Here is a 27,360-nt window from a genome sequence, read left to right as displayed (position 1 = left end):
AGGTCCTTTAGTTCAGACATCACTAGCCACAAGTTGCCAAGTCGCTATCTAGTAACCAACTAATCCTGTTGCTACGTCACTGTCTGACATAGTCTGAAGGTCTGAAATGAGTCTCCCCTATTCCCGGGACAGTGCACCTATTCTGACCAGTAGAACATAGTGCTCTTTTTAGGGAATAGGGTGCACGTTTTGGACAAACACCCATAGTCAAGTCTCTATTTGTGGCACCTTTTTTTGTGTAAAAGTATAAAGATTTGTTACATCATTTTTCTTTGACTAAGAGAACCGGAAGGCATCAGTCATTGTAACTGAATTTTTGTGGAGCATTTTAGTATAGCTTAATTTGAATATTTTGATACTGCTTTTTTTGGTTCTTACCTCCAAAATCATTATTTTTTTATGACAAAGGTAAATCTTGCCAGACTATTTGCAGTAAATCTTCATATACAAGTTAAATGGCCAAACTGTCTTCTCATGTTTATATTACAGCTTGCTTTTACTGAAGGGGAAAGGGCAAAGTAGGGTGAAATGACTATTATTGTTGTTATTATTATTATTATTATTATTATTATTATTATTGGTTTAATGGCCATTTCTACTGACAAAGAATCCTTTACACTGCTGTTTTCATCTTTTAGCAAATGTTTGTGTGCAGTCTTGTGTGAATGCTGAGTGATGATTGATATCATTTGGGAATACATTTTTTTGTTATGTGTATATGTTGGTTGTCCCACATTCTTTTCCACAACTGAACTTATCCGATATTTTAAACTAACCTTACTGTTGCGATGTTGTCTACACATTAAAAACGCCATCTTGTCAATTTAAAATGTTTGATTTACTTTTGTATTGTTATGAAGTAATACATTATTTAAAGTGAATGCCATCTCATCTCTTTTCTAGCTGCTGTCAAAACAGTATCAAATGCACTAGCATTTAATTAAGTTATATTGAAATCAAATTTTGGAGAACTGAGTAATTATGTGTGGACATTATAATAAAAAACAAAACGATAATTTTATGTATTCTCTTCTCGGTTTATTAGTAGGTATAATGTGTATTCATGTTTGGTACGGTCAGTTGGTCATTAACACTGATCCTTTCTTGTGCAGTACATACTGTACAATCGAGCTCAGGTCGCTGTGGTGTACCTATCTGGACATCAGTTGACTGTACGCTTCTTTTTCTTGTAAACCGTTCAATGCACTACATGAAGGAATTTTGAGAATTCGCGATTTAGATTTTTTTCTGTTAAGTCATATGACTCGAGTAGCGACCGGTGGCAGAACAATAGAACGAAGTATTTTTTTTTTTTCAACAAAAGACCGACTGCTACTTTGGAATACAAGACGGACTATATCACAGAAAGGGCTGCCAAAAATGAATTTCCGATTTCTGTACTGTAAACTTCGGCTTTGCATAATACATTTGAGAACCGGATTGGGGAGCACAGTTACACTGCTTTAACTTAACAGTCTACAAATTATTTAATGTATTTAAGTTTTTTATGTAGGCCTAGTTTACACAAGTTGCTACTGCAACCTCCGTTATTTGCAAGTAAGGAGGGACAAGCATCACCAAAACGGAGCGCTCAGTCATTGCGCACAGGACCACGTCACTAAAAACATTGAAAGTTATCTGGTTACTTCATAGCAAAACATTCTTCATTTTTATTCAGATAACATTGAGATAGGAACGGGGATGATGACAGGATTTCGACTGAACTTGGCGCCTCTTAAGGAACCGCTGGGATTCATCAAACTTGTAGAATGGGTAAGTACCGGCTATTCTCCAAACTCGAAAATCATGCTGATGAAAATAGCACCTCAACATTTCTAATACCAGCCGACGGATTTTTCACTCCAGTACGGGGCTGTGGCCTTGGAAAAGACATTAGAAACTACTTCAATCGTATTGCATTTTAGGGCCAACCACACCATAGGTTGTGCACAGTTTGTCACAGTTGTTTCGTTTGATCAGTCTCTTCTTTAGACATGACAGTGATTAGTCTACAATGCTTCCAACTCTCCATTTCAGTAAAGTCTGTTTAAGTAGAGACCAGGGGATTTTTAATGGCCTGCTTTCGAAATGGCTCAGTAAAACATTCCTACCCTGCACAAGAAAGGCGGAAGGTGTTATCCATTAATTTATATCTCAGTAATAGTTCACTTACGTTTTACCCTTTATGTCTAATCTTTATCTTGTAGGGAACTGTTTTGAGGTCATATGTGATCGACTTAAAATAACACCTGGAATTTAATCTACACTCAATCTGACAGGTTTTCCAGAACATAATCATCTGAAACCATGTTGTCTTGAGAATCCATGCTGCAGAAAATTCCATAATCAAGTTTCCACCACTCCCCTACATAACTTGGTCAAAGACATCCTGTGTAGCTAGCTACGCTGAAGCAAATTAGGTTAGCATTCAGCTGTTCTCAGCTCTCACAGTGACAATCCTTATGCAGGCAGAAGGCCAGATAGGCAGCAACACCCCAGTCATCTGACTACAGAATTCTAGCTGTTGTCTGTGCATATGCTGACACAAGTTTCTACAGTGAGGTAGTCTGTCAACAGGAAGTTGCCATGCAGTGAAAATAAAACATCTGGAGAAGGATGAGGAAAAAACGACCTCCCCGGAACCTAAATGGGGCCATGGTCACAGAGTAGCATAGATGCTGAGCTGTCAGTTCTGCATTCCTTTTCCTATTATTTTAGGTTTTGAGAGGAGTAAAGCTGGTCATGGATGTGGGCTTAAGTGCAATTAGTACCGGTAACTCTTTCATTCTGAATGTCCAATTGGGGACTAGGTTCAGGAAGTGGTCCAAACCTTATTCGGGAGTGTGTATATACCCTTTAAATCCATACGGCCTAGCTCTGGAGGGAGGATGAGAATAAAAAGAGAGTCAAACCAGAGATTGAGTTTGAGCCTTCTTGTTTTTGGCAGACTGACTGAAGGGTGTTATGCTGCATGCACACTTTTACTGCATTAATAAAACACCCCCTGAGGTTTGTTTTACAGAATCGTATAGTATGTCTAATGTAAGCAGCCTTTTCCTTTTCTCCCTTCGCAGTCTAAACATTTAATGTGTTATATTTCACCTCTGTCTATCTGTGTGACTCTCGTTCATTCTTCTTGTCTCTCTGGGTTTTACAGCTAACAGCCATTTTTGCATTTGGGAGCTGTGGAGGGTATTCTGGCAAGAATATTGTGTCGCTGTTCTGCAGCGAAGGAAGGAATGAGACGCTAAACGCTACTTTCAGCTATCCCTTCAGGTGAGCTTCAGTCAATCATCTCTGTGTGTTGGTCACTGGGATTGATACTACCCAATGAATAAAACCAATAGAAGTACTTGAAATGTTTAAAATGCCTTCATGTTAATTGTTATCTGATATCCTGCTGGAACAGTGAAGGAAGTTCTGTAGATCTAATCTGGTGGGGTGTTCAGGGCAGGGGAAGCAACTGGTCCAGGAGTATCCCATATGTTGTGTATCTAATAAAGGCAAATGTTCCTTTTTTTTTTTCCAAAGTCAGTGGTAGATGGTTTCTCACCCTTGCTTCGAGAGATTATTTTAGAGATTTTGCTATTATTCTTTTTTCTAAAGAGATGTGAAGAGTAAAATCCACTTTGAACGTCCCTACATTCTTAAACTGAGCTCCGACTTTAATATTCTGAATAACTCTGCATGTCTCTGCTGTATCCCACAAACAGTACGAGAATGTACACTGTGTTATGTCCACAGGTTAAACCTGGTAACTCTAGTGGATGGCAACACCACTCTGTGTAATCACTCCGTGGCCACCACCCACCTGGTGGGAGACTCCGCCTCCTCGGCTGAGTTCTTTGTGGGCGTGGCCATCATCTGCTTCTTCTATGCTATGATAGCACTACTCATCTACCTGGGCTACATGCATGTGTACAAAGACTCCGACTTTGGCCCCATGTTTGTGAGTACTGGGCAACTGAAAGTACAAAAGCTATACTCTTGGGGATTTTTTCCCCCCAAAATAGTTCTTTAGGGAAGGAACTGTTTTAAAGATCTAAGGTTCCCTTTTTTAGAGACAAGGATTATGTTTGGGCAATGAGCACTACTCAAACCATTAACATCGTAGCAAAGGTTTGCAGAAAATAGGGTTATTTGGTTAAGGCAAGAAAAATTCTATGGAAGGCAATATGGCTTCTACACAGAACCATGTTTAAAACTGCATTTCCCAGCATATTCTGCCAGGTGGTTTTCAGGATAGTTAGTTTTTATAGTACCTGTATTGTACTTTATATACATTGATTGTTTGATTAAGTTCATGCTACTCAGTCTTTTAAATGATCCAATCTGTTAATAGCTGGATTCATGGCATCCATTACTGAGATGATAGTTCCCGTTAAGAGGATTGCGGTACAGTTTCAGTATTTCATGTACCCTACACTGGCAGTCATTCAGAATGCATTTGGTGGGGGGGGGGGGGGGTGATTAAAAACACCACATGCTGGATATCTTAACTCAGGCTGGATTACAATAGATGTTACATAAGCCAACAAAATGTGACTTGTAAGCCTAATGTTGCTAACTAGGCCCTTGAAGAAAACCACATAATTCACAATTCATTTTAGTTACAGTGGCGAGAAGGGGGGAGTTTCAAGCCAATTGGAAGCTGTGGATGATTAGGTGTCAGTGATGATATTTGGGTCCCCCCCCCCCCCTCCAGGATTTTGGTCTGACGGCAGCAATTGCCTTCCTGTGGCTGGTGTGTTCCTCGGCGTGGGCCAAGGGACTGCAGAATGTGAAAGACGCGGTTGGGACAGCAGGCATTGTGTCCACCCTAGCAATCTGCAAAGAGGGCAACGTGACCTGTGAGGTCACAGACTTTGCCAGTGTGCGAGCCCTCAATGTCTCTGCGGTGAGTAACCTGTTGCTTGTTATCTTATTATTCAGAATGCATCAAGCTCATGTTCACCTGGATTAAACGATGATTACATGTTCTTGTGTAAATAGTGCCTAACATGCTCACTTCTGTTTCACTACACTATTTTGCATGTGAATAATCATCTTATTTAATGTTAATTTAATGTGTTTGGAATATTTCACATGAGAACATGATTTCTCATTTGTAGCGTCATGTTATGACCTTAAATGTGCATACAAATGTGCTGGAAAAACCTTTTTTAAACACTTCACACAAGGTTACAAGTAAAGTTAATCTGTTTATTTATTTTCCAGTAAGTGACAATGTTTCACCCAGACTAAAGCATCTTCTGTCCCTCCTGTCAAGGTGTTTGGCTTCCTGAATCTGATTCTGTGGGCTGGTAACGCTTGGTTTGTGTACAAGGAGACCCGCTGGCACTCTCAGAAGTATGCTGCCCAGCAAGGGTCCGGACCTGGGCGCGGTCAACAAGTTCCTGCTCCTATCTAATACTTTTCCAAAAACAGCCCTTACTGTCCCCTAGGTACTACCGTAGATCCTAGAAGATCGGAAACACGTCCTCTTTATGGAAATAGGCAGAGTTATCTCGCCTGCTGACTGTCTGGGTGGAAATGGGCAATATGCAGTATGGTTATTGCCCTAGTTATCATATATATGCTTGGCCAATACTGTGCAGTATATACCAATCCCAATTTTGAGCCATGTCTTTCTGCATGCCAATGTTTTCTCTCTAAGTGCTTTCTTTTACCTCTACACCTGTGCCTTCTTTTCAGTTTAAAACTAATTGACAGCATCTGTGTAGCAACTGCTACTATCTTTTAGAGCATTTCTACTAAACCCTAATCTAGGATACCTGAAGTATGCATTCTTTAGCCTGCCTAGAAGAAAGCTTTTTTCCGTCCTCACTCACCTCCTGGTACGAAGGATGAATGTGTTTCTGAATGTACCTCTGGCCTTCTGCTAGTCTTTATTTGTCTATCATTCATATTTACAGTTTGTTTTCACTTGAAATTAATCAGAACGTCCCAATGTTTCTTCCAATTGTCTTCTATTCATACACCGGATTTCCATATTGTTATAATACCCATTTTTCTATTCTTTTCTTTAGTGCTCCATGTATATTTGACTTCATATTCTTAGTTTTTGTTGAACCATAGCCATTAAGACAGTGTGCACTGTACATGTGATGGCTTTATACTTTGAAATCAGGTTTTTATTTTTAATGAATGGTTATTATTATTGTTAGGTCATGTTTTCAAGTATTAATTTCTTTTATTACCGTCACATTTGATATTTTTTCTGTTATAACACTTGATATATTAAAAGTGTCATTTGAAGTGTTTATTAATGGAAGGCTAAAGTTGACTGTGTTTTTGTCTGGTATACTGGTTATGCCTATATCCTCTGTTATCATCAGACCAATTCCAGCTGTATTTCCATGTTGTGGAGAGACAGATCTGTCCCCAAAGAAATTATGAATATCTTCTTTCTTTTTGAATAAATACCAATTCATTTTGTGTAACCTTTTTTCATTTAAATGTAGAACATTTGGTAAAATTTACTTAATCAAAATATACACTATACAAGCCATACTGGGAAAGGGGATAGAGACTTTGTGTAGACATAATGCAGCTGTTGTTTCCTAGTCTGTCCTGTGACCTCAGTACTTACTGTTTGTCTGGAGAACAAACAGGACGTTATTTGGTGAGTCCATGCCAGTGTTTCCGAGCCATAGAGATGGAAAGAGGCCTCATCTGTGTAACCATGCCACTATATCTTTTCCAGCAACTGCAGAGGCAGGGGGCAACCGCCATGTTAATGTAGTTAATTTCTGTATAAATACTGGATGATCCCTTCAGATGACCTGGTTTGAGTTGCCTCATAACCTGTTTGGAGTCATCGGTAGAAATCAGCTAATGACTAACTGGGTCATCAAGAGGAATTGGCCATGAAGTTGGAAGTCCCACACTTTTGACAAAATTAAAATGGATGCCTTCACTGGTAATATCTGTACTGGAACATGTTAATGTCGTTTATGTCCTCCAGGCATCTCTATGATTAGAGTTGATCACTGACATACTTAAAATACATAATTACTACCTTTAAAGTAGAAGTTATGACATGACTGTATATGTGGATCAAATCAGTGAACCCATCTGAATGAGATCAATTATTTCTTCGAAGGAGGAGAGGAAATTATCAAATGATGCGTCTAATTAAAAGATGGCAAGAAGTCATGCAGTTTCAGATCCACTTAAGTTCTCAGTCTTGTGGTATACAAAACTGACGTGTGGAAAAGAGATGACGCTCCATTTGTTTAGGTTTCTGATTCACGTCATCCGACTAGCACTGATTCATCAAAACAGTCTGCAGAGCACATAGTTTTAACTGCTCATTCATACATCTTCCCATACGCGCATTTTCTGAATAGTGTATCCGTACTGCAGAATATTTTCATGAAGTACTGTCATTCAACGGAGAATTAATTACCAATTCTTACCACAAGAGGTCAATGCTGGGTCAGATATTGTTGTCACCAGTGCAAAAGCTTGCAGTATTCCAATAAATGTATCTGACCGAAAATCATGTAGTATTTCTATGACACCAATTAACCGACTAATTTACTGATCCATCATAACAGCACTATATATTTTATACATCAGTTATATTGGAAAAGACGCTGCATGCTACGTTACCTTTCTTATCGCCTACGGTTACGGATTCATGAGTAAACAACAAATACTTAAAATAGTTGAAATAAAAGTATTAATGCTTTCGTTTTAATATGTGAAAAACATTAGTTTGAACTTTTGAACCTCCGAGGCGCACACCCCTCTGTAACCTTTCAACTTGTCGAAAGACAACGAGCGAATACGGAACATTCCGAAAATGACGTCAGGCGCTCCGCTAGTCTCGTTTAGCTTACTGCGAAGGAGAAAAAAAAAAAGCAAGCAACAAGAACAAGAAGGAAGAGCAATGGCGACATTGGATCGCCAACTACCAAGTCCGGATACGTTTCTGTATAAACCTTGGTCAACCTTCATTAGTGCAGCAAAATTACACTATTCTGACAGTAAGTGAACGTTTATGTTGCCATCCTTTTGTATAAAAATGGCACGTGCGAGCAGTGTTGTTGAACTGAGATTGAGTTAGCCAGCCGTGTCCTCAATGCATCTGTCAAAGCTGAAAGAAAACAACAAAATATTAGATTGCTAACTAACATTATCATATTCGTAACATCAATTTAAAAAAATCATATTTAAAATAGCTTTGTATTGATTTGTGTAATGCATTGGAAATATTACCGTAATGTGCACGAGGTTGTTACTCAACAAGGATAACTTTGGGGTTGTTTGTGACAGTTCGCTTGATTTAGCTGGTAAGCCACCTCGTTTGCTACAGTTTAAAGCTAACTAGCTTGTTGGTTAGTTGGATTAGTTATTACGGCACCTTTGAGCGTGTCGATGAGTTGCTTGACTTTTTTTTTTTTTTACTTGAACTTTAAACTATATTTGTTTGTTTAAATACAGACTCCCTCGTCGAAAACCGCGTGAAAGAGTTGTACAACAGAGAAGCAACTAAACTCAGCAAAGAAGGTAAAGTTGAACCAAACGTGCTGCACTAACGGCCAACTTGGCCTATTGCGCCTCAAGTTTTTGGTGATGATAGATGTCCAAAATAGACCCCCCCCCCCCCCCCACCCCCCCCCCCCCCCCCCACCGCTATCACGTGCATTCCTGCCAACATTCTTGCATATTTTACCACCACAATCAGCCACACAACTACACATCCTGTTAGATTCAAAGCTAAAGGACAACCACATCCTATTTGTTTCTTAGCCCTCTTTATTTTTATAATATTCATATTAATTAATTTACAAGTTTGCTCATTAGAAATTGATTGATAGCCTATTGGTGGCACAATAGCTGTCAAGCAAGGAAAGGCATGTTAGTGTGTCTGTTTACCTTCACTAGAGTTTGTATGGAGAGGCACTTGGCTCCACCCACATGGTAAACACTGGATTTGATGATTATAGCTTGGAAGCCCACCCAGAGTGATAGACAGACAGCTACTAGAAATCTTCAAGTACTAACACCCCAGTCTTTAGTCAGAATGTGAGTCATACCCATTATTTCCAGTGCCAGAGAAGAGCCCCTCTTAAATCCCAGCCATGCTGTGACTGCTGATCCCATGCCAACACATGGCAATACATCGAGACGGCGTATGATTGAGTTGTCCTTTGGACATTGATCTAAGGTCAGTTTGGAACCCTCCCCCTCCAGGTTTAGATTAGGAGATCTTCTCACTCACTCACTCAGCCAGAATGTCCTCAAACATTGTTGAAATCTGGCCAGGAGTCAGGCCGGGTGTGACACCCTCACACACATACTCATCAGCTCATGAGGTGATCCAATGGTTCAAACAGACACTAATAGCTATCTGCTGCTGGAAAAGACGTCATTACAGACTGTCCACATGTCTTAATACATTTCAGGTTCCATGTTTAGAACCCCCGTAGTTGGTAATATGGTAATCTCAACAGCTGATGTAGTCTGGATTTCAAATATCTGACCTATGTAGAGAGAATATCTTTATTTAGATTTTTTTTAAAGTTACTCTCAGCGTGTTGCCACACAGACATTACAGAGGTTCCTTGGTGCCTGGCTAGTGCCCATTCACCGAAGAAAGATTGTTTCGCAGCACTGCTTTAAGCAGTCGTTTTGGCAGGAGAGTGCCGCAGCAAGTTACACACTGTTCTTATTTGCCTTGGCACAGATGGAGGAAATTGCGTTCATACTTTCATAAGTACTGTACTCATTTTTGGGTCCAACTGAGGTGTAACTCCTGTTAGTCCATTAACAGCAACCCCCCCCCCCCCCGCTCTGTCTGGAGTATGGCACCTGGCCTACTGAAGGGGTCTGCAGTGTAGGAAAGAGACTCTGGACAATAAACAGATTTTGTCTGTGCAACTATCTGGCCAGAAATTAGGGTAATTCCTGCCCTGTCTGTCCACTGAGCAGGCGTTTTTATTATGACATAATTCTCCAGTCACTTCTCCAAAGGGCACACTTCAGAAGGTCTGAGAATTAGGTAGCAAACAAAGATGTCTTGACAAGTCTTGGCAGCAGGAGTAATGCCTCAGTCAGATAGTCACCAAGCATGACTTGTCTCTGATTTGTTCCTGATTATGGACAACAGGCCTGATATCAAGCATTACTGGTGTTTTTAACCATCCTGGCGTTGCAACCTGCATCTAAAAACACCCCAGGGACTCAATGGGTTCCTTCTAGTTGGTCCTAGATGGGTTGTGCCAGAGTACACAGATAAATCAGCATTGTGTGACCCCTCTGAAGGGCATATTTGTAAACACAACACAAAAGAAACATTGCCTCCTTGTTAACTGGGTCATGGGGAGGCCAGGGTTTCAAACCTACTTGCCGATTAGCCCAGGTGTCCAACAGAGGTAGGTGGATTGGCCACCACCCCCTGGGTTTGAGAGCATAATAAACAAATCTGGTTGCATTGCTTCATCAAGCTCTAGCGACTCCTTGTGGCAGCTTGGGCACCTGTGAGCTGAATCGTGGTATGAGGCCGTAGAGTGCTTTCCTTTTGGCGCGTAAGGATTCCAGTCTGAACTTTCTGGTTGAACGAGCATCGTGACAGGAACGGAATCGTAATCCTTACGTATCTCGACACCATGACTGTCCCAAGTCTGCTTGGAGTTCTTTTGATGAAGCAGAGCCTCAATCCCAAATTGGATATCAGGAAATTGGTGAGAAAAATTGATCCATAACTAAAATGAAATGAAATTGTGACAGTTTGGACATAACCGTGTCTTTTCAGCTGTGATTGGTTTGGTATGCTCCAATCGCTGAATACGTTTTGTGCAACATCCCATATTTTGCCTGCAACAGGCCAGGACCGACATATCTAGTGAACGATAGCGCAGCGGAAGATCTCAGTTGGAGGAGTCAGGCAACTAGCTCACCCCGTCTCTGTCTTCTGTAGAGATGCACGTGTATGGCCAGTACCCAACCCAGGAGGATTTCTGTCTCGTCGTCTGCCATGTCTGCAACCAAGTGGTCAAACCCCAGGGCATCCTCACCCACTACGGTAAGACCTCTAAGCCTAAACAACACACCACAGTAAAAGCCGTGACCACTAACCTGACGTTCCATTCTGAGAGATTGGCGACCCTGGTCACGATGTGCCTGAGGCTTGTTTGAATTTGGGCAGTCTCCAGAACCAAAGCAATAAATCACGAGCTCAGTGGCAGTGTCCATACAAAAGCATGTTTCTTTATCCAGATATATAACCCCCTTTTTTCCTAGTCCACACACCAGCTTGGTGGTACATAGCCCCTTAACACTCACACACTACCCCAACCCACTTTAACCCACTCTACTTTAAGAACATTCTAACTTGGGTCAGGCTTGGACTAGCTCATATCTGTCAGTTTGTTTACCATCTCATCAAGCCCTAAAGAGCGGAGCGCCCTTAGGTCTGCTACAGACGAACTGCATGTGTCCCTGAACAAGTCTGTCTGTGCAGAAAGACAGGCAAAACGCACGCTAACACACACACACACACACACACACCCACCCACCCTCCCTCCCTGAGTGCTCTCTCCTGTCCCCTACAGGTTGCAACCTCCAGCTGCTTCTCAGAAAGCACCTCGACTTTGTCTTACCCAGTCAATCAGTAATGTTTATTTTATTAAATACCTTTTTTTTAAATCTCTGTATTGTTTCTCAAAAGGCTTATAAGGATACCCAGTCTGAAGCCCCAAAGAGAAAGCAATATGTACATGCACAGTGGCTTATAAAATATGCTTAGAAGGGTTGTATCCTAGGAAGAAACCTAGATAGGAGCCTGGCTTGGGTGGTTGACCGGACCTCCTCCTCCTGTGCTGGGTGGACGTTGTACGCATCTGGCTTTTTAAGGCCACTCCATTCATCACCAGGATCAGATTGGTTATAATCCCTCACAATGTTCTTTATAACGTGTGTAAACATGACCTCAGAGCTGAGGCGAGGGTGAGCAGGATAGCTTCCACTCAACAGCTGTAGACTGATGGTTCTGAGGTGACTTGTGCTCAGGGGTCAGTGCTTCTCAGCTGTTGGTGGGTGGGTGGGGGTGTGCGATCCTTCCCGCCAGCTTGACACCAATGTTGGTTGTTCTGTTGATATCCAGCTTTGTTGTCTCTGCTTGCCCGTCTGTTTCTGGTCGCTGGGGCTGATTGAGCAGTGTAACGGAAAATCGTGTTATTCAGAGAATGTGTGAGCATAGGGGCTTTTATTCAAATGGGGGGTGGGGGGTTCTTTTTCTTTTCATACAAAAAAAATATATATTTCTAATGGGGGTAGTCCAACTTGCACTTGCAGTCATGGATTAATTGAGCTGCTTGCAGGTTGTCTGTGCTTGGTTTTCGTTTCAGTTCTTTGACTGGAGCGCATGGGCTGGCACTCCCTGTTGTGAGCTGGTTGTCGGTGCCCGTGTCAGGGCGGTTGTTGTCCTGTTTTGTTAAAGCAGCTGCATTGCTAATGTGTTGTGTGTGTATGTGTAGAGTAGTGATCTGTTGTGTCTGTAGAGATGTTCAGTGTAGTAATAATTTATCTGCAGGCTAGTGATCTGGTGGATCTGCAGGCTAGTGATCTGGTGGATCTGCAGGCTAGTGATCTGGTGGATCTGCAGGGTAGTTTAGAGTAGTGATCTTTTGCCTTGGCTTACATAGCAGTTTGGCTGTCGCAGAAGGGTTTAGTTCTTGTCTCTGTGCTTCTCTCTGTCTTCCTCTCACTGTCTGTCTTCCTGCCTCTCTGTCGTGGGTGTCTTCCTCTAGAGGCGGCAGTGTGGCTGTAAACAAACCCAGCTGATCCCTCAGTGACGCCGTCTTTCAGCCTCATACCTTGTCGTGGTTAGCCTCATGGTTCTCACGTAGACACGGCTCCGCTCGCTGGGCCAGTGCAACTAGCGGAAGCGAGGGATGAGGTAGCCTCTTTCCCCTGACCCCAGGGTCAGATGGGAAAAGCAGAAGCACCTGATTTGGATGCCTTGTCTGACAGACAATTACTGCTGTGAATTAGAAAACAAGAAGGAATAAATGAAGTGGTCTTAACTGGCTATTGACATGGCATACTAAGTCAATGTAATACTATTGCTGTGGCTACAACTGCATACCTGTGAATGAAGTGGACTTTGGTCGTTGATCTTAATACAACTCTGCTTTACCTTGCTTATTTACTCACCTGCACACACAACTGCCCATATGACCCGCCTCCACACACACTCTGGTGCAAACCACACACACACAGTGGCGCCTGTGCGCAAACACCCGTGCACAGCTTGACGCCTGCTTAATCTGTGCGCTCATCCATTCCCATTGTTCTAGCAAGCTGTCTGTGTTTCTGCACTCATTGACTGGGATACTCGATCGCCATGTCATTCACACTCGCTCCATCTTATTGGCTCCTCGCACATTCAGCCTGTGAATGGAGACCAATGAGACGGACTCTGTGAAGTAGGTGTTCCAGACTGACGGGCTGCAGTTGGCTGAGGGCAGTTGGCAGGGTGGCTGTGGTTCTGGTGTTGGTGCTGGTGCCAAGTCTATTTAAGAAACTGCCTGGGCAGAACAAAGATGTTGATTCCCTAAATAGTTGTATTTGCTGACAGAGATATAACGTGTTTTTTTATCCCCCCGGCCCAGTTCACAAGCTTTCCGCAGGAAACTGTTATTTTAATGCAAAGTCAGCATGAGCAGTAGGTCTACAATAAGCTTTGGTGCGTGTTTGTTTATTCATGACGTGTGTGTGTATGTGTGTGTGTGTGAGAGAGTGCATGTGTACATGCGATTGTGTATTAGCGAGAGAGAAAGCAATAGACAGCACGTGTGTTTCTGTGCGCGTGACTCTGATGTGTCCCTCTGTTCCTGTCTGTACTAGGTGTCTGGGGAGTAGAGTCCCAGTGAGGCAGAGAGAGAGAGTAGAGGACCAACCCACCCCACCCTTCTCCTACCCATCCCCCCACCCCCCCCCACCCCAAGATATGCATAGCAAGAACCGTAAGTCTTGTCCTCCTTTTAGTCCTCTCCTTTCTTCTCTTCAGTAGTAGTGTTGTCACGGTACCAGAACTTTGACTCCAATACCAGGTTTATTATCACAATACTAATTCCAGTGATACTGGTACAAAAAAGGAAGTGTGGATGATTGTGGGGTCAGTTCTGGTGACTTTTTAAAATGGATTTGAAGTCACTGGATTTGTGTTCTAGTTAAGAGCCAGGGTCAAACTTAGGCTTTTGCGTGCTCTAAGCAACATTTTGCTGTGCTTCCCCATCTCATTAACGTAACACATTTAGTGGCAACCCTTTTGACTGCAGACAAAACGTTGAAGTATTATTGGTCATTTCTACACATTTTGCTTGTGTGGTATCCCGGTTTCCATCAGTATATGGTATGTCTGGCTGCATACAAGGCCTGCTATTTCTTTTCAAACTTTTTCTTTATAAACAGAAACTGGCTAAATGCTTACAAGTGTTAGCAAACATGCAAAGACAGATATCCCATTTCCTAAATTCATATGATTATCTGGGCTGACCTTGTTGGGCTAGCTTGGCTTTTGTTTCCACTGTTTCCAAAATTGACAACTGATTTCATGTTTCTATGTGACCAATTTCTGGGTAAATCTAGCTTCACTAATGTTGCTAGCCAGTTACTTTCTGGAATGTCCTTTGGCTACAACTAGCTAGATATTGAGGAATTTCTTTCAACCTCAACACACTGTTTTAATCTTACTCCATCCTACTGCCAGTTTTTAAATGTATTTATTAAACCTTTATTTAACCAGTATAGGCTCATTGAGACTAAAAGAGCCTATTCCAGGCCAAGAGCATCCTGGCCAGGAATAGGCAGCCATAAGCCGTTACAAGTATAATCAATACAACCATAAGTCAATTACACCAGTATTCTGCAGGTGTTGACACAACATGATTAAAAACATTGTCAAGTAAGGGAATCAGATTCCAAGTCCATCATCAATGATTTAAAAATGCTGAGAGAGACAAGATTTTCAATAGATGTGCTGTCCATTGCCAGCCACACTTTATGCTTTCTAACTATTTAGAATGCAAGCTAGCTAAATAGTTGGCATCATAGCTACCACAGCAGTCCAGCTAAAATAACAAGCTATATTTCTACAATAATGTTGAACAAGGATTAGTAACTTAGTTGCCATAATTGATTGGATATAACGTCAGCTACCTGTATTTCATTATGACCTGGCGTACTGAACCTGAAATCCCTCTCTTTACTCACTAGCCAGTTTTTATGTCCAGAGTTGTTTTTTCTAATGCAAAAGAATGTACAAAGGACTTATATATGTATTTTCTTACTGCTGCACTACTGCTTGTAGGTGTGCTAGCTAAACATTTTAAAAAGACAGTTTAGCTATTAGTTGAATGTAGAATCACCTGGTGCTGTTGCTTTCAGTGTAAGGCAAGTGAGTGTGAGGAACCAACCACAAGATAGTGATAACCTATTGGGCAATATTGGTACATTTTAGCATATTTCTTTGTATGTACTTTCCTTTATGATTAAGTTGGGGGGGCGGGGTGGGACTGTACACTCTTTGTAAATTTCTACCTTTGGTAACTGAAAAGGTTATTGAAATTACATTATATTGATGAGATAACAAGCAAAATATCTCACTCCAAATGCTTCCACTACCTCTTGGGAGTGGAAATGACAACCGGATGCTTTAGATTTGTACATCCATTGGACAATCTGGCTCCCTGTTTCTCTGTGGTTACTATGCCATTAGCCTGACTTATAGGGCAGATACCAGTTGTGGTTTGCCCTGGTTCCCCCCCACTTAGTTATAATTTACATTGAAGGAAACTTGGTTTTGAAAATGTAGTTTTGGATTGCCAGCTAAATATCAGATGAATTAACAAACATTTGTGGTGCTCTGTGAATTGAACACCTAACTTGTGCTGTTTAAATCTAGATCTTCACGTTTGTTAGTTTTTCGTTGTAAACCAACATAATTTAAACAAATGTCACTGGCTAAATTCAGTTTCTGTGGAACAGAACACTGAGACAATCATTTGTGTGCTGGTTTTGGTATACCGTGCAACACTACTTCAATATTGATTAGTACAAACATCACAAATCCACTGTTTAACTGACTAGTCAGTGATACCCCGTCCTAATACCTGTGTGTGTGTGTGTGTGTGTGTGTGTCTGTGTTTCAGAGCGTCGGCACGGCTCTCCGTGTCCTCCGAGGGGCCCTGTGGTCTCGAAGCCCAAGGTGGCGGTGGCCCCCACCCCAGGTCCTGCACCCCCCCTTCCCTTCCGGGTCCCCAGAGACTACCCCCACTCCCGTTTCAACAAGGCCCCCCTCGCAGTCTACCCTCCCAAGGGCGCCCGCGGCAAGACATGGTTGGGGCACACAGACATTGCCACTCCTGGTCTAAAAGATTCTGAGAACTTCCAAATTTAACAGTTGACATCTCTCTCCTCATCACTTCACTCTTCCTGTTTTAACACTCTTCCTACCCTTCGGGCGTGCTCCGTTTCTCACTCTCTCCATGTCTCCCTCCCTCTGTTTCTCTCTCACTCTCTCCATGTGTCTCCCTCCCTCTGTTTCTCTCTCACTCTCTCCATGTGTCTCCCTCCCTCTGTTTCTCTCTCACTCTCTCCATGTGTCTCCCTCCCTCTGTTTCTCTCTCACTCTCTCCATGTGTCTCCCTCCCTCTGTTTCTCTCTCACTCTCTCCATGTGTCTCCCTCCCTCTGTTTCTCTCTCACTCTCTCCATGTGTCTCCCTCCCTCTGTTTCTCTCTCACTCTCTCCATGTGTCTCCCTCCCTCTGTTTCTCTCTCACACTCTCCATGTGTCTCCCTCCCTCTGTTCCTCTCTCACTCTCTCCATGTGTCTCCCTCCCTCTGTTCCTCTCTCACTCTCTCAATGTGTCTCCCTCCCTCTGTTCCTCTCTCACTCTCTCCATGTGTCTCCCTCCCTCTGTTTCTCTCTCACTCTCTCCATGTGTCTCCCTCCCTCTGTTTCTCTCTCACTCTCTCCATGTGTCTCACTCCCTCTGTTTCTCTCTCGGTCTGTTTTCCAGTGTGTCCTTGCCGGTGGTGAGTTTGGAGAAGATGCCGTGTCTTGGCCGGACAGAAGGGGGAGCCCACGTCAGAATCAACTGCTCATCCTCCACCCCTCCCTCTTCCTCCCCCTCCTCCCTCAAACCCTCCCCGACCCCCCCAACTACCCTCAAGGGCTCTCAGGAGAAGCTGGTGAACGGTCGCGGCCCCCCCACTCCCCGCTCCACCACGCCCCCCTCCTCAGCAGACAGCCGGCCCAGCCCTGCCCGCTCTCCCATGGACAAACGTCCATTTTCCTCATCACCCTCTCCCTCCCCCCACGACCACCGCAGACCCTCCCCTTCTCCCACGCCCCGGACCACTGCACCCTCCTCCCCGCATGACAGGAAACAGCATAATGGAACCAAAACGCCCGGGCCTAACAGGAGACTATCAGGTGAGAACTGCGCCCCACCTTGAATAATCAAACGTATTGATATTTGAGATGAACATGAATAAGTACAATCACAGATGGAGAAGAACATCCATGTCTAGGTAACAGCCAACATAAAGGACACACATGAAGCAATTAATACCACTGTTACATGGGTTGGAATCTAAACAGCCACTCTTTCCCACTTCACTACGGCATACAAATGTTTGTAATATAAATTTGTAGATTGAGAAAAATATGTTTCCGCTAAAGTTTGGAATTAACACTTTCTTGCTGGAATTTATTAATTTATGGACTGCACCTCTATAACTTGGTCAAATTGTTGCTACGGTCATTTACCTTCTATAGACACTGCAGCCATATTGAAGACCAGAAATTGAATGGGGGAAATGACTTTAAACAAGCTAATTACCATTTAATCTGTAATACAGTGTAGTTGCTTGGATATTTGACAACATTGCTAAAGTAGACTAATATTTATTAGAAACAATGTTGCCTTCAACATCATTATCAAATGTACAGTACCAGTGAACATTTCTGACACACTTTATTTTTACTGTTTTCCACTTTTTCCAATAATAGTGTAGAATTTGTGGACTCAGTATTAACTAGCTAGTTTGTTATTCTTCTTCTAAAATCAATTTGTAGAAATTAAAATTATGGCAATCTTTAGCTACTAATAATTAGCGTTCTTGAAAGGTTTTGTGTTTTCAAGCTAATGCACTTTAGACCATATCTTAATCAGCTCCCAATTGAGTAAGCATTTAGGCGAATGCTCATTCGCCCCCGCAAAAAAAGTTCAAAAAAGTGTTGTGACAAAATGTGGAATCCATAAGTACAGTTGCTATGCACACCCACTTGACTGTTACTGTCAACTACAACAGTGGTTCCCAGCTCTGTCCTCAATTACAATAAACATTAGTACTGTTGGGGGTATTACCAGTAGGCTTGAATTGAACTTATCGACTAATCTTCAGGACCTCAATGAGTTGTTTATGTACCATGGTCATCCTAAATCCCCAGAACCCAAACCAATTAAAAACCTATGGGAAATGCCACTGTCTAAAATAGTTTTTCACCACACCCAATTATATAATTTCATTTCCACCAGTAAACTTGCTATAGTTTGCAAAATGTGCTATGAAGTAAACGATCTTTATATTGACAATGCCTGTAAAGTTCCACCTTTGTATCTGGGAGACTATGCGTAATATTTATATACTTTTTCTCAAACATTACCGGTGCATTATATAACGGGGGTGTACAAAATAACGGAAACATCTTACAATATATCAACTTCAAAAACATAATAAGGAGTAGGGGGCACCCTTTGTTTTCAGAATGGCTCCAATCCTTCTTGGATTCCTACATCATTCTTCAAGTAGAAAAGCCTCCAGTTCATTATGGGAGGCATGAGTGGTAAATCTACTTTGCCCGCTGTGCTCCAGAAGTTCCCATAAAGCTTCTGTGATTTGGTGATTGGGGAGGCCATGGAAGTTGTTTGACATCATCCTCGTGTTCATGAAACCACAATTTAGAATTTGTTTAGTGGTGTGTGTGTGTATAGGGGCATTATCATCTTGGAATAGTGTAGAATCATGAGGAAAGTGGTCCCACCACAGGATGCACCTGGTCCTGTAAAATGGCCTCATGTTCCTTGAGCGTTACACAACCATGCAGAGCAGTCATCAGAACCGAATCTCCAACTAGATGGCTGCCCATACCATTACAAATGCCCCATCATGTTTAACAATGGCAGCAGACATTTTGGCGCATGCTTTGGCTTTCTCTGCATGTGAACCTTTCTGAATTTAGGAAATATGGTGATTGCTCCTCAGACCATATTACTTTATTCCATTGTGCAGGGATCCAGGTTTTGTGCTCCTAACACCAGGTTAAGCATCTTTGTGTGTTAGCCATGGATACAAGTTTTCAGAAAGACAACACTGACACCCTGCTTTTCGAAGCTTAGGACTTATTGAATAATTATTATAATTTTTTTGACCAATACAATGACTGTTGAAAATGTCTGTTTCAAAAACTCATATTTAAGTGCTAATAGTATGGTCTCTCTTATAGCTGACACATGTACTCCTAATTGTCAATTAACCTAACGTGACCTCAGCAGCTGCGTCGATATTTTCGAATTCATCGAAGTACTTTCAAGTACATTTGCATCTGTTGTTTCCGGTTATTTTGTCCAATCACTGTAGGTAAATAATAGAAAATGATAGCATACATCAGACCGGCACATCTTGGAACTTAGTTCGCAACACATTCCTGCACTTTTTTGGGGGACAAAAAAACGACACTCACCATAGACATTCATGTAAAATAGCAGTACAAAACAGCACTAACAGAGAACTGCCATAATTAAATTGGTTTATAAATTACCCAAAATATATTATGTAAAGTCAATATGTCCACTATGCCTGCCATAGAACACGCAAGATATATTAATTTGGTCCATCTTAAATCGTGTCCATTCAGTCTCTCAGAATCAAACTGGTGCAATAACCCCACTCTGGTCAGAGGTGTCCTACCTGGACATCCATTCCTACGTTATTGAGTCTCCAGGTAAGCAAATTACCAGTGAAATAGTTTACTTTTCATTCCTGCTCTACAACTAGTATGCAAGCTAGCAATAGCAATGGGCTCTTACAACTGACCTACCTAGCTACGTTTGCCTGGCTGGTGTTTAACACCGGTCAGTCTGCAGCTAAAACATTGAGTAGGTGACTGTGATTGCAGTACAGCATGACAACAAAAGCACAAAAGTAGTAGGTACAAAACGCAATTGCAAGAGGGACAACCAACCAACTACACAGCAATTCTTCGGCATAGCAAGCGTTATTAATTTAAGCTGGACGGTTTGTATTGTTTATGCTGTCGTATTCTATGTGGGATGCTGGTTTATTTTCCCCCTCAACGGGGTGTGGAGATGAGAGCCTACCCTGGATGACGTATTACCGTAATGGAGACTGTTTAAACGTCCTTGTTACTTCTGAAATTTCCACATTACTTTTAAAATCTGTGAAGTCCAGATAGTGATAGGGCATGAACAGATTCAGAAGATTTAGTTTAGCTCCAAGCATGTTTTGAAAAGAAGTGACTGTAGGTTGTTGCTTAATGCTAACCTTGTGTACTGGGAGTCCCTGGTGACTCTGCTGTGGAGGTGGAGACTTCCCTCTAACGCTCTTGTTGTCTCTCTTCATTCTTCTCTCTCGTTTCCTGCTCCTCTCTTCCTTTCATCGGCCTTGGGTTTTCTCCCATATTTTTTCTCATTTCTCTCTCCACATGGCAAAGTTTCTGCACCGTGCGTCTTTCCAACTCTGATTTACACAGTGAATTTCATGAGCTATTGCTCCCAAGGGTTCTGCTCCTTAAAACTCCCTGCCACTGAAGACTCCCACTGGCCTGCTCAACTCTCGTCTTCTAAACCAACACTCACATAGTCTCCACCACCGAGTACTCTCCTGAGGCAATAACTTACAGTACCCAGGTAGATTATGGAGATGACACATCGAAGATTACAGATAGTGGAAGTGTTGAACACAGGCAAAACCAAGCTGGAAATCTGGAAGGTTTCACTCAAACAGCAGTTAACTATAGGTGCTGGAAACCAACTTAATACAACTCACTATTTCATGCAAAATATATTTGATGAATATGACTCCATGGTACAACTGAAAGCGAAACAATTAGAAATCAGCTATGACAAACCAGTTTGACTTTTCTTTAAAATGTTTTACAGGTAGGGTGTTTGACCCAAACAAGCACTGTGGAGTCCAGGACCCCGAGAGCAAACGACCCTGCACACGATCACTCACCTGCAAGGTGATGTCCCTTGACATCTCATTGGTCAACACAGTTCATTCTGACTATACCTGCACACTCTCATTGTGATCGTGTGCAGATCACTGCACATTGTCATTGTCTGTATTTTCTCCAGTTACAAAGGGAAACTTTTTTTTTTTGTCCCGTTAAATGTTTTTATATCGCCCCCTTGTGTCGACTTTGCTTTATGAGAGTGTGTGTGTGTGTGTGTGTGTGTTTCAGACTCACTCGCTGACCCACAGACGGGCTGTCCCAGGCAGAAGGAAACACTTTGACATTCTCCTGGCAGAACACAAGGGTCGAGCGAAAGAGAAGGAGGGGGCTAAGGATAAAGAAAGGGATGGAGGGCCCAAGAGGGAGATATTGGGGAGCAGCCAGGGCACCCCGGCTCATGACACTACCCCCTCCACCCTGCCCCCCCAATGCCACAACAGCAGAACCATTTCCACCCTGAAACTTCGGCTGGCTAGCGCACACATACCGAGGTAGGGGCAACACTGAGGCCAAAGTCAGAGTATGTCTTCCAGTCATTCAGGGGAGGCCTGCTTTTTGTTATTTTGTTACCAATAAAGAGGCTGATTTTGCTTCTTAGTAATATTACACCAGCGGCGTTTAATGAAAATGGTTGTCAACTTAGGGTATGCCATAAACAGCTTTTAATAGTTAAATGGTCAATAGTTACTTGAGAATAACAGTCACATGATAACCCCATTGAAATAGCCACGCTTTGCCATGAACCTATTGTTCTGAATAAAGTGACCTAAACCTGTCTGTCTTCACCACCAATCACAGTCCACATGAGTTTCAGGGCTGCTGCAGTTCTTTTTGGTGAGGCGGATACACTCCTGTCTGTTTTATTAGGCTGCAATCGGATGTTAGTGTTCTGTGTTCCAGACTGACGGTTTGTTTGGAAAGTGACACTTCTCAGAGGGAAGAATAATTCAGATGGATGGTTGTGACTATTGTTCCCCTTTAATGCCATCCGACTATCACTTGTCGACTCTGAAGGTCATGCTGATCTGACCTATCATTTACTTTAAAGAGTATAAAGACCTCTTTATTTCAGCAGTTGTCACAAAGTGCTTTTACAGTTACCCTGGCTGAAACCACTAAGAGAAAGCAGCAAGACTTAATGCACAGTGGCTAGGAGTAACTCCCTAGTAGGATCCAAGATTAACCTAGAAGTAACCTTGAGAGGAACCAGACTGACGGGTGGCCAGTCCTCTTCTGGTTGTGCTGGGTGAAGAGTATGTTGTGGGCCATGTCAATGTTTTAGTATCATCAGAAGACAATCAGGACAATAATCCCAAGTGGGCTGTGACCAGAGTCCTTAAATAGTATCCAAGACTGCTAAATGACCAGGTGGACAAGGACAGGGACGACCAGGAGGTCTGTGGGCAGTGGCAGCAGGAATCATCAGGCAGCTGCATGATCTGCAGCATATCTAGGAGGACTTTGGGCAGGGACAGTTATGGGTCATTTCGGTTAGTCATTCTGTCTCTTACTCTTTCCATGTCAATATGCAGGGTGCCTGGAGGTGGTGTCCTCTCATCCACCCCCGTCTCTCCAGCCTCCAACCCGGCCCAGGAACCCCAGGCCCCCATCTGGCAGAGGGTAGGAGGGGACCAGCGTGTGGGTGCGGACAGGGACAGCCATCTGTCCAGTGATGAGGGTGACCCAGTCACACCCGAACCCGACAGAGGCCGAGCTTCCTGCCACTATTCTCCTCATCACCCTCGACCCCTGGGGGTACGTTCTAGGCCTGGCCATTATACTATGTACCAGGGGGATTATAAAATACCCACACTGTGTTTATCAATACCACCCCGGATACAACAAAACATTTCCCAAATTAATATTGTCAGGACAGTCACATGGTATGTTTGTTAACAAAAGGCGAACCAAGGTTGCAGGACCTAACTGTCTTCTGTTTAGCAGCAAAATGCGATCTGTTTACACTTACACAGCCAAATTTAGTGGCGCTTTTCCACTGCATGGTACCGGCTCTACTTGACTCTACTCTCTTTGGGAGCTTTTCCACCCCTTAGTACCAGCTTGGCTCGGCTCTACATGCCTCACCTCGGTTAGTTTTCCACTGCAGATAGTACCCTGTACCTGCCCATACAGACATCACAGAAACTGCCTTGATGCCACCTCCAACGCGACACACACGGGAACCACATTGGAGGATATCGTACCCCTGATACTGGTGAACAGTTAACAGAAAAATCTGTTGAATTAACTCCACCAGTTTTCTTTTAAATTGACATTCTTTGAACGTAAAAGTGGCAAATCAAAAGTTGACTAAATCTGGATCACGTGGTCACAGACCCTGTTTAAAAAATAGTGAAAAGTATAAGAATATAATTATTGCCCTGCAGTATAAAAAATGACATAACTGTGCAATGTTCTGTTAGATTTAAGTATATACACCTAACAACTCAACACCAACACATTTAAAACAACTTACATAACCCCTCCATCCTGATTAAAAGGAATAAATAATTGTCTTATTAATTGTCGGCTATAATACCACGCCGACTGACTCAAGTGTAGCCTACTGTACACAAGACAGCGTTTATAGTAGCGAGGAAGCACGCGTGAGCAGTAACTTTGGTCTTAATACATTGAAGACTGCAAAAATGGTTAGAAAGTTTGGTAGGCTGCTTCTGCCTGGCTTGACATTACTACTTTGACTAGTGCAATGTATGCCAGTTAGAAAAGCCCAGATTGAGGAAAAAAATTGGTCCTTTTGTAGGCTACAAAAATGGTGAGTCTTGGGTCTCTCACAGGGATAATGAGTTAATTTCAACACCAGTGCATAGGTCCAAACCAAGAGGAGTTTTGGGAAAAATTACAAGTCTGGTCCTATGCACTGGCACTGTAATTAACCCATTTCCATGCAAGGACTCCTGGGACAGACCCGGAAAAAGACGAGCCGTTCTCGTCTCATTAAACCATTCTCTGACGCTGGACGGCTAACAGCAGAACAGCTTGTTTTGCTTTGCTACAGGCTTTGAGTCACACTTGTCCAATCAGAAGTATTGTGTTTTCACGTCACCTTTTGGTATTGCCTCGGCTTGCTTGGAACCTCAACGGAGCAGTTAGAAAAAAAAAATCTGGTACCAGATACTATCCTAACTTTTGCCCAATGGAAAAGAAGAAAATGCGAGTAGAGTTGAGCCGGTACCATGCAGTGGAAAAGCTCCCAAGGCAAGTAGAGTCGAGCCGTAACCATGAGGTGGAAGACGTGCATACTCTCCTTGTGTTCGCTGACTGTAGTATAGTACTGGAACAGTAATGAGGTTATCAGCTGAACACTAGCATAGAGCAGTCTTCACTTGCGCATGTGTCTTTATATCTTGTATACAGCCCCAAAACATTGAAGGATTGGTCCTTAAATCCCACCTGGGCGTATCACAGTTTAGTCCTGAACCATTCAGTCTAGGGCTCGATCGCTGCTTGACAAGTTGAATCAGGTGTGCAATCTCTAATTAGATCAAATACATACGGCTGTCCTGAGTGGAGGTGCAAGACGCCCTGTTGTGGAGAATAGATTTTTGTGACCGATATGTCAGAACCCTCAGCTGACCTCCCGTATGACAATGCCCTGGAGCGATCACTTCGTAATGGCCGCGGGACTGTTACTGAGTCACTGTAAGGCTGTTTTCATTTCCTTATTTTATATACAGTATCTCACAAAAGGGAGTACACCTCTCACATTTTTGTAAATATTTGATTGTCAATTAAAAATTACACTTTGCTACAATATAAAGTAGTGAGTGTACAGCTTGTATAACTGTGCAAATTTGCGGTCCCCTCAAAATAACTCAACACACAGCCATTAATGTCTTAACCGCTGGCAACAAAAATGAGTACACCCCTAAGTGAAAATGTCCAAATTGGGCCCGATTAGCCATTTTCCCTCCCTGGTGTCATGTGACTCGTTAGTGTTACAAGGTCTCAGGTGTGAATGGGGAGCAGGTGTGTTAAATTTGGTCTCATCGCTCTCACACTCCCTCATACTGGTCACTGGAAGTTCAACATGGCAAAGAACTCTCTGAGGATCTGAAAAAAAGAATTGTTGCTCTACACAAGGATGGCCTAGGCTATAAGAAGATTGCCAAGACCCTGAAACTGAGCTGCAGCACGGTGGCCAAGACCATACAGCGGTTTAACAGGACAGGTTCCACTCAGAACAGGCCTCGCCATGGTCGACCAAAGAAGTTGAGTGCACGTGCTCAGTGTCATATCCAGAGGTTGTCTTTGGGAAATAGACGTATGAGTGCTGCCAGCATTGCTGCAGAGGTTGAAGGGGTGGGGGGTCAGCCTGTCAGTGCTCAGACCATACGCTGCACACTGTATATTGGTCTGCATGACTGTCGTCCCAGAAGGAAGCCTCTTCTAAAGATGATGCCCAAGAAAGTTCGCAAACAATATGCTGAAGACAAGCAGACTAAGGACGTGGATTACTGGAACCATGTCATGTGGTCTGATGAGACAAAGAAACTTATTTGGTTCAAATGGTGTCAAGCGTGTGTGGCGGCAACCAGGGGAGGAGTACAAAGATAAGTGTGTCTTGCCTACAGTCAAGCAATGTGGTGGGAGTGTCATGGTCTGGGGCTGCATGAGTGCTGTTGGCACTGGGGAGCTACAGTTCATTGAGGGAACCATGAATGTCAACGTACTGTGATATACTGAAGCAGAGCGTGATCCCCTCCCTTTGGAGACTGGGCTGCAGGGCAGTATTCCAACATGATAATGACCCCAAACACACCTCCAAGATGACCACTGCTTTGTTAATGAAACTGAATGTAAAAGTGATGGACTGGCCAAGCATGTCTCCAGACCTAAACCCTTTTGAGTATCTGTGGGGCATCCTCAAACGGAAGGTGGAGGAGCGCCAGGTCTCTAACATCCAACAGCTCCTTGATGTCATTATGGAGGAGTGGAAGAGGACTCCAGTGGCAACCTGTGAAGCTCTGGTGAACTCCATGCCCAAGAGGGTTAAGGCAATGCTGGAAAATAATGGTGGCCACACAAAATATTGACACTTTGGGCCCAATTTGGACATTTTCACTTAGGGGTATACTCACTTTTGTTGTCAGCGGTTTAGACATTAATGGCTGTGTTATTTTGAGTGGACAGCAAATTTAAACGATTATACAAGCTGTACCCTCACTCCTTTTCATTGTAGCAAAGTCTAATTTCTTCTTTGTTGTCACATGAACAGACATGAAAAAATGAGGGGTGTACTCACATTGGGGGGGACCAAATCAGCCAGGGGTCTGGGGGTCCCCCCCAGAAACACCTCAGAAACACCTGTGCCAAACCTAACCTTAGTGGTACCTTGTCGGTAGTGGTACTGACAACATTAATTATGATGTTGTCGGAACAACACATGGCAATATCAGATCGGTCATAAATATTTGCTCCTTTTCTCACTCACCTCCATTTCACCAGCTCTCCCTGCCCTGTAGGCATCCTCATACCCTCTCTCTCTCATTCTTTACTCTGAACGCACCAGAGCGAACATGAAAGAAAATAAGTTTCTTGCCATGATGTTCAGGAATGGATTACTAACCATTTCTGATCTGAATGGCAATGATTATTATAAAAATAAAGACTCACCTCTTTACTACTAACACATGCAGCGCAACATAAATGATTGACACTTTGCTCAGACTTTGTGTGGGCTTTCTGACATTTCTAACAAAATCGTAAGACATTAACGTTAGTTGAATATGCACATGAGCGCTATTGTGATGTTTGATTGATTAGCACTCGCAAATCGGCGCGTTTTCACCCAAAACTTTTGTTTACACTCCATGCAATTTCTTTTTAGCAAACTATTATTTATTTTCACAATTACAGTTCCAGCGCAAAATTACGTGTTGATGTTAACTATCACAATCGACAGGAAGATATACGTAACACTCATATTACATTTTAGTTTTCCACTTTTTAATACATTTGAAAGTAATAAGAGAGTACAGTGTACCTACCATAGACTGTATATATAATGGACGACGCCCTTTCGCTCTTTTCCATTGGTGAAAAATGAAGCCACCAG

General features: G+C 42.8%; 2 protein-coding genes across 2 annotated transcripts in view; both read left to right on the top strand.

Annotated features, from left to right (window-relative positions):
• Nucleotides 1-1,126: 1,126 nt before the first annotated feature.
• sypl1 (synaptophysin-like 1) lies at nt 1,127-6,438 on the top strand. Its single transcript, XM_010896475.4, has 5 exons — nt 1,127-1,773; nt 3,158-3,276; nt 3,745-3,949; nt 4,706-4,897; nt 5,270-6,438. The coding sequence occupies exons 1-5, from the start codon at nt 1,702-1,704 to the stop codon at nt 5,408-5,410; spliced, it is 729 nt and encodes a 242-aa protein (XP_010894777.2). The 5' UTR covers nt 1,127-1,701; the 3' UTR covers nt 5,411-6,438.
• A 1,357-nt stretch (nt 6,439-7,795) lies between these two features.
• The window catches only part of LOC105025653 (zinc finger protein 800), a 51,515-nt gene continuing 31,950 nt past the window's right edge, over nt 7,796-27,360 (top strand). The window contains exons 1-8 of the mRNA XM_010896474.4: nt 7,796-7,994; nt 8,452-8,517; nt 10,931-11,035; nt 16,167-16,353; nt 17,038-17,453; nt 21,205-21,287; nt 21,510-21,772; nt 22,814-23,036. Coding sequence (XP_010894776.1) covers nt 7,811-7,994; nt 8,452-8,517; nt 10,931-11,035; nt 16,167-16,353; nt 17,038-17,453; nt 21,205-21,287; nt 21,510-21,772; nt 22,814-23,036 — 1,527 coding nt within the window. The 5' untranslated portion in view covers nt 7,796-7,810. The remainder of the gene's footprint in view (nt 7,995-8,451; nt 8,518-10,930; nt 11,036-16,166; nt 16,354-17,037; nt 17,454-21,204; nt 21,288-21,509; nt 21,773-22,813; nt 23,037-27,360) is intronic.

The sequence above is a fragment of the Esox lucius genome, chromosome 23 (genome assembly GCF_011004845.1).
Source record: "Esox lucius isolate fEsoLuc1 chromosome 23, fEsoLuc1.pri, whole genome shotgun sequence".
NCBI lineage: Eukaryota > Metazoa > Chordata > Actinopteri > Esociformes > Esocidae > Esox > Esox lucius.
Note: the sequence above shows the minus strand (reverse complement) of the source record. Positions and strands in the feature narration are given on the sequence as shown.

What these genes read in the sequence shown, in the direction of transcription:
- sypl1 (XM_010896475.4), top strand. Translation starts at nt 1,702, where the DNA reads ATGATGACAGGATTTCGACTGAACTTGGCGCCTCTTAAGGAACCGCTG. An exon ending in CCGACTTTGGCCCCATGTTT is followed by an intron (nt 3,950 to 4,705) that starts GTGAGTACTGGG and finishes CCCCCCCTCCAG; the next exon opens with GATTTTGGTCTGACGGCAGC. An exon ending in GAGCCCTCAATGTCTCTGCG is followed by an intron (nt 4,898 to 5,269) that starts GTGAGTAACCTG and finishes CCTCCTGTCAAG; the next exon opens with GTGTTTGGCTTCCTGAATCT.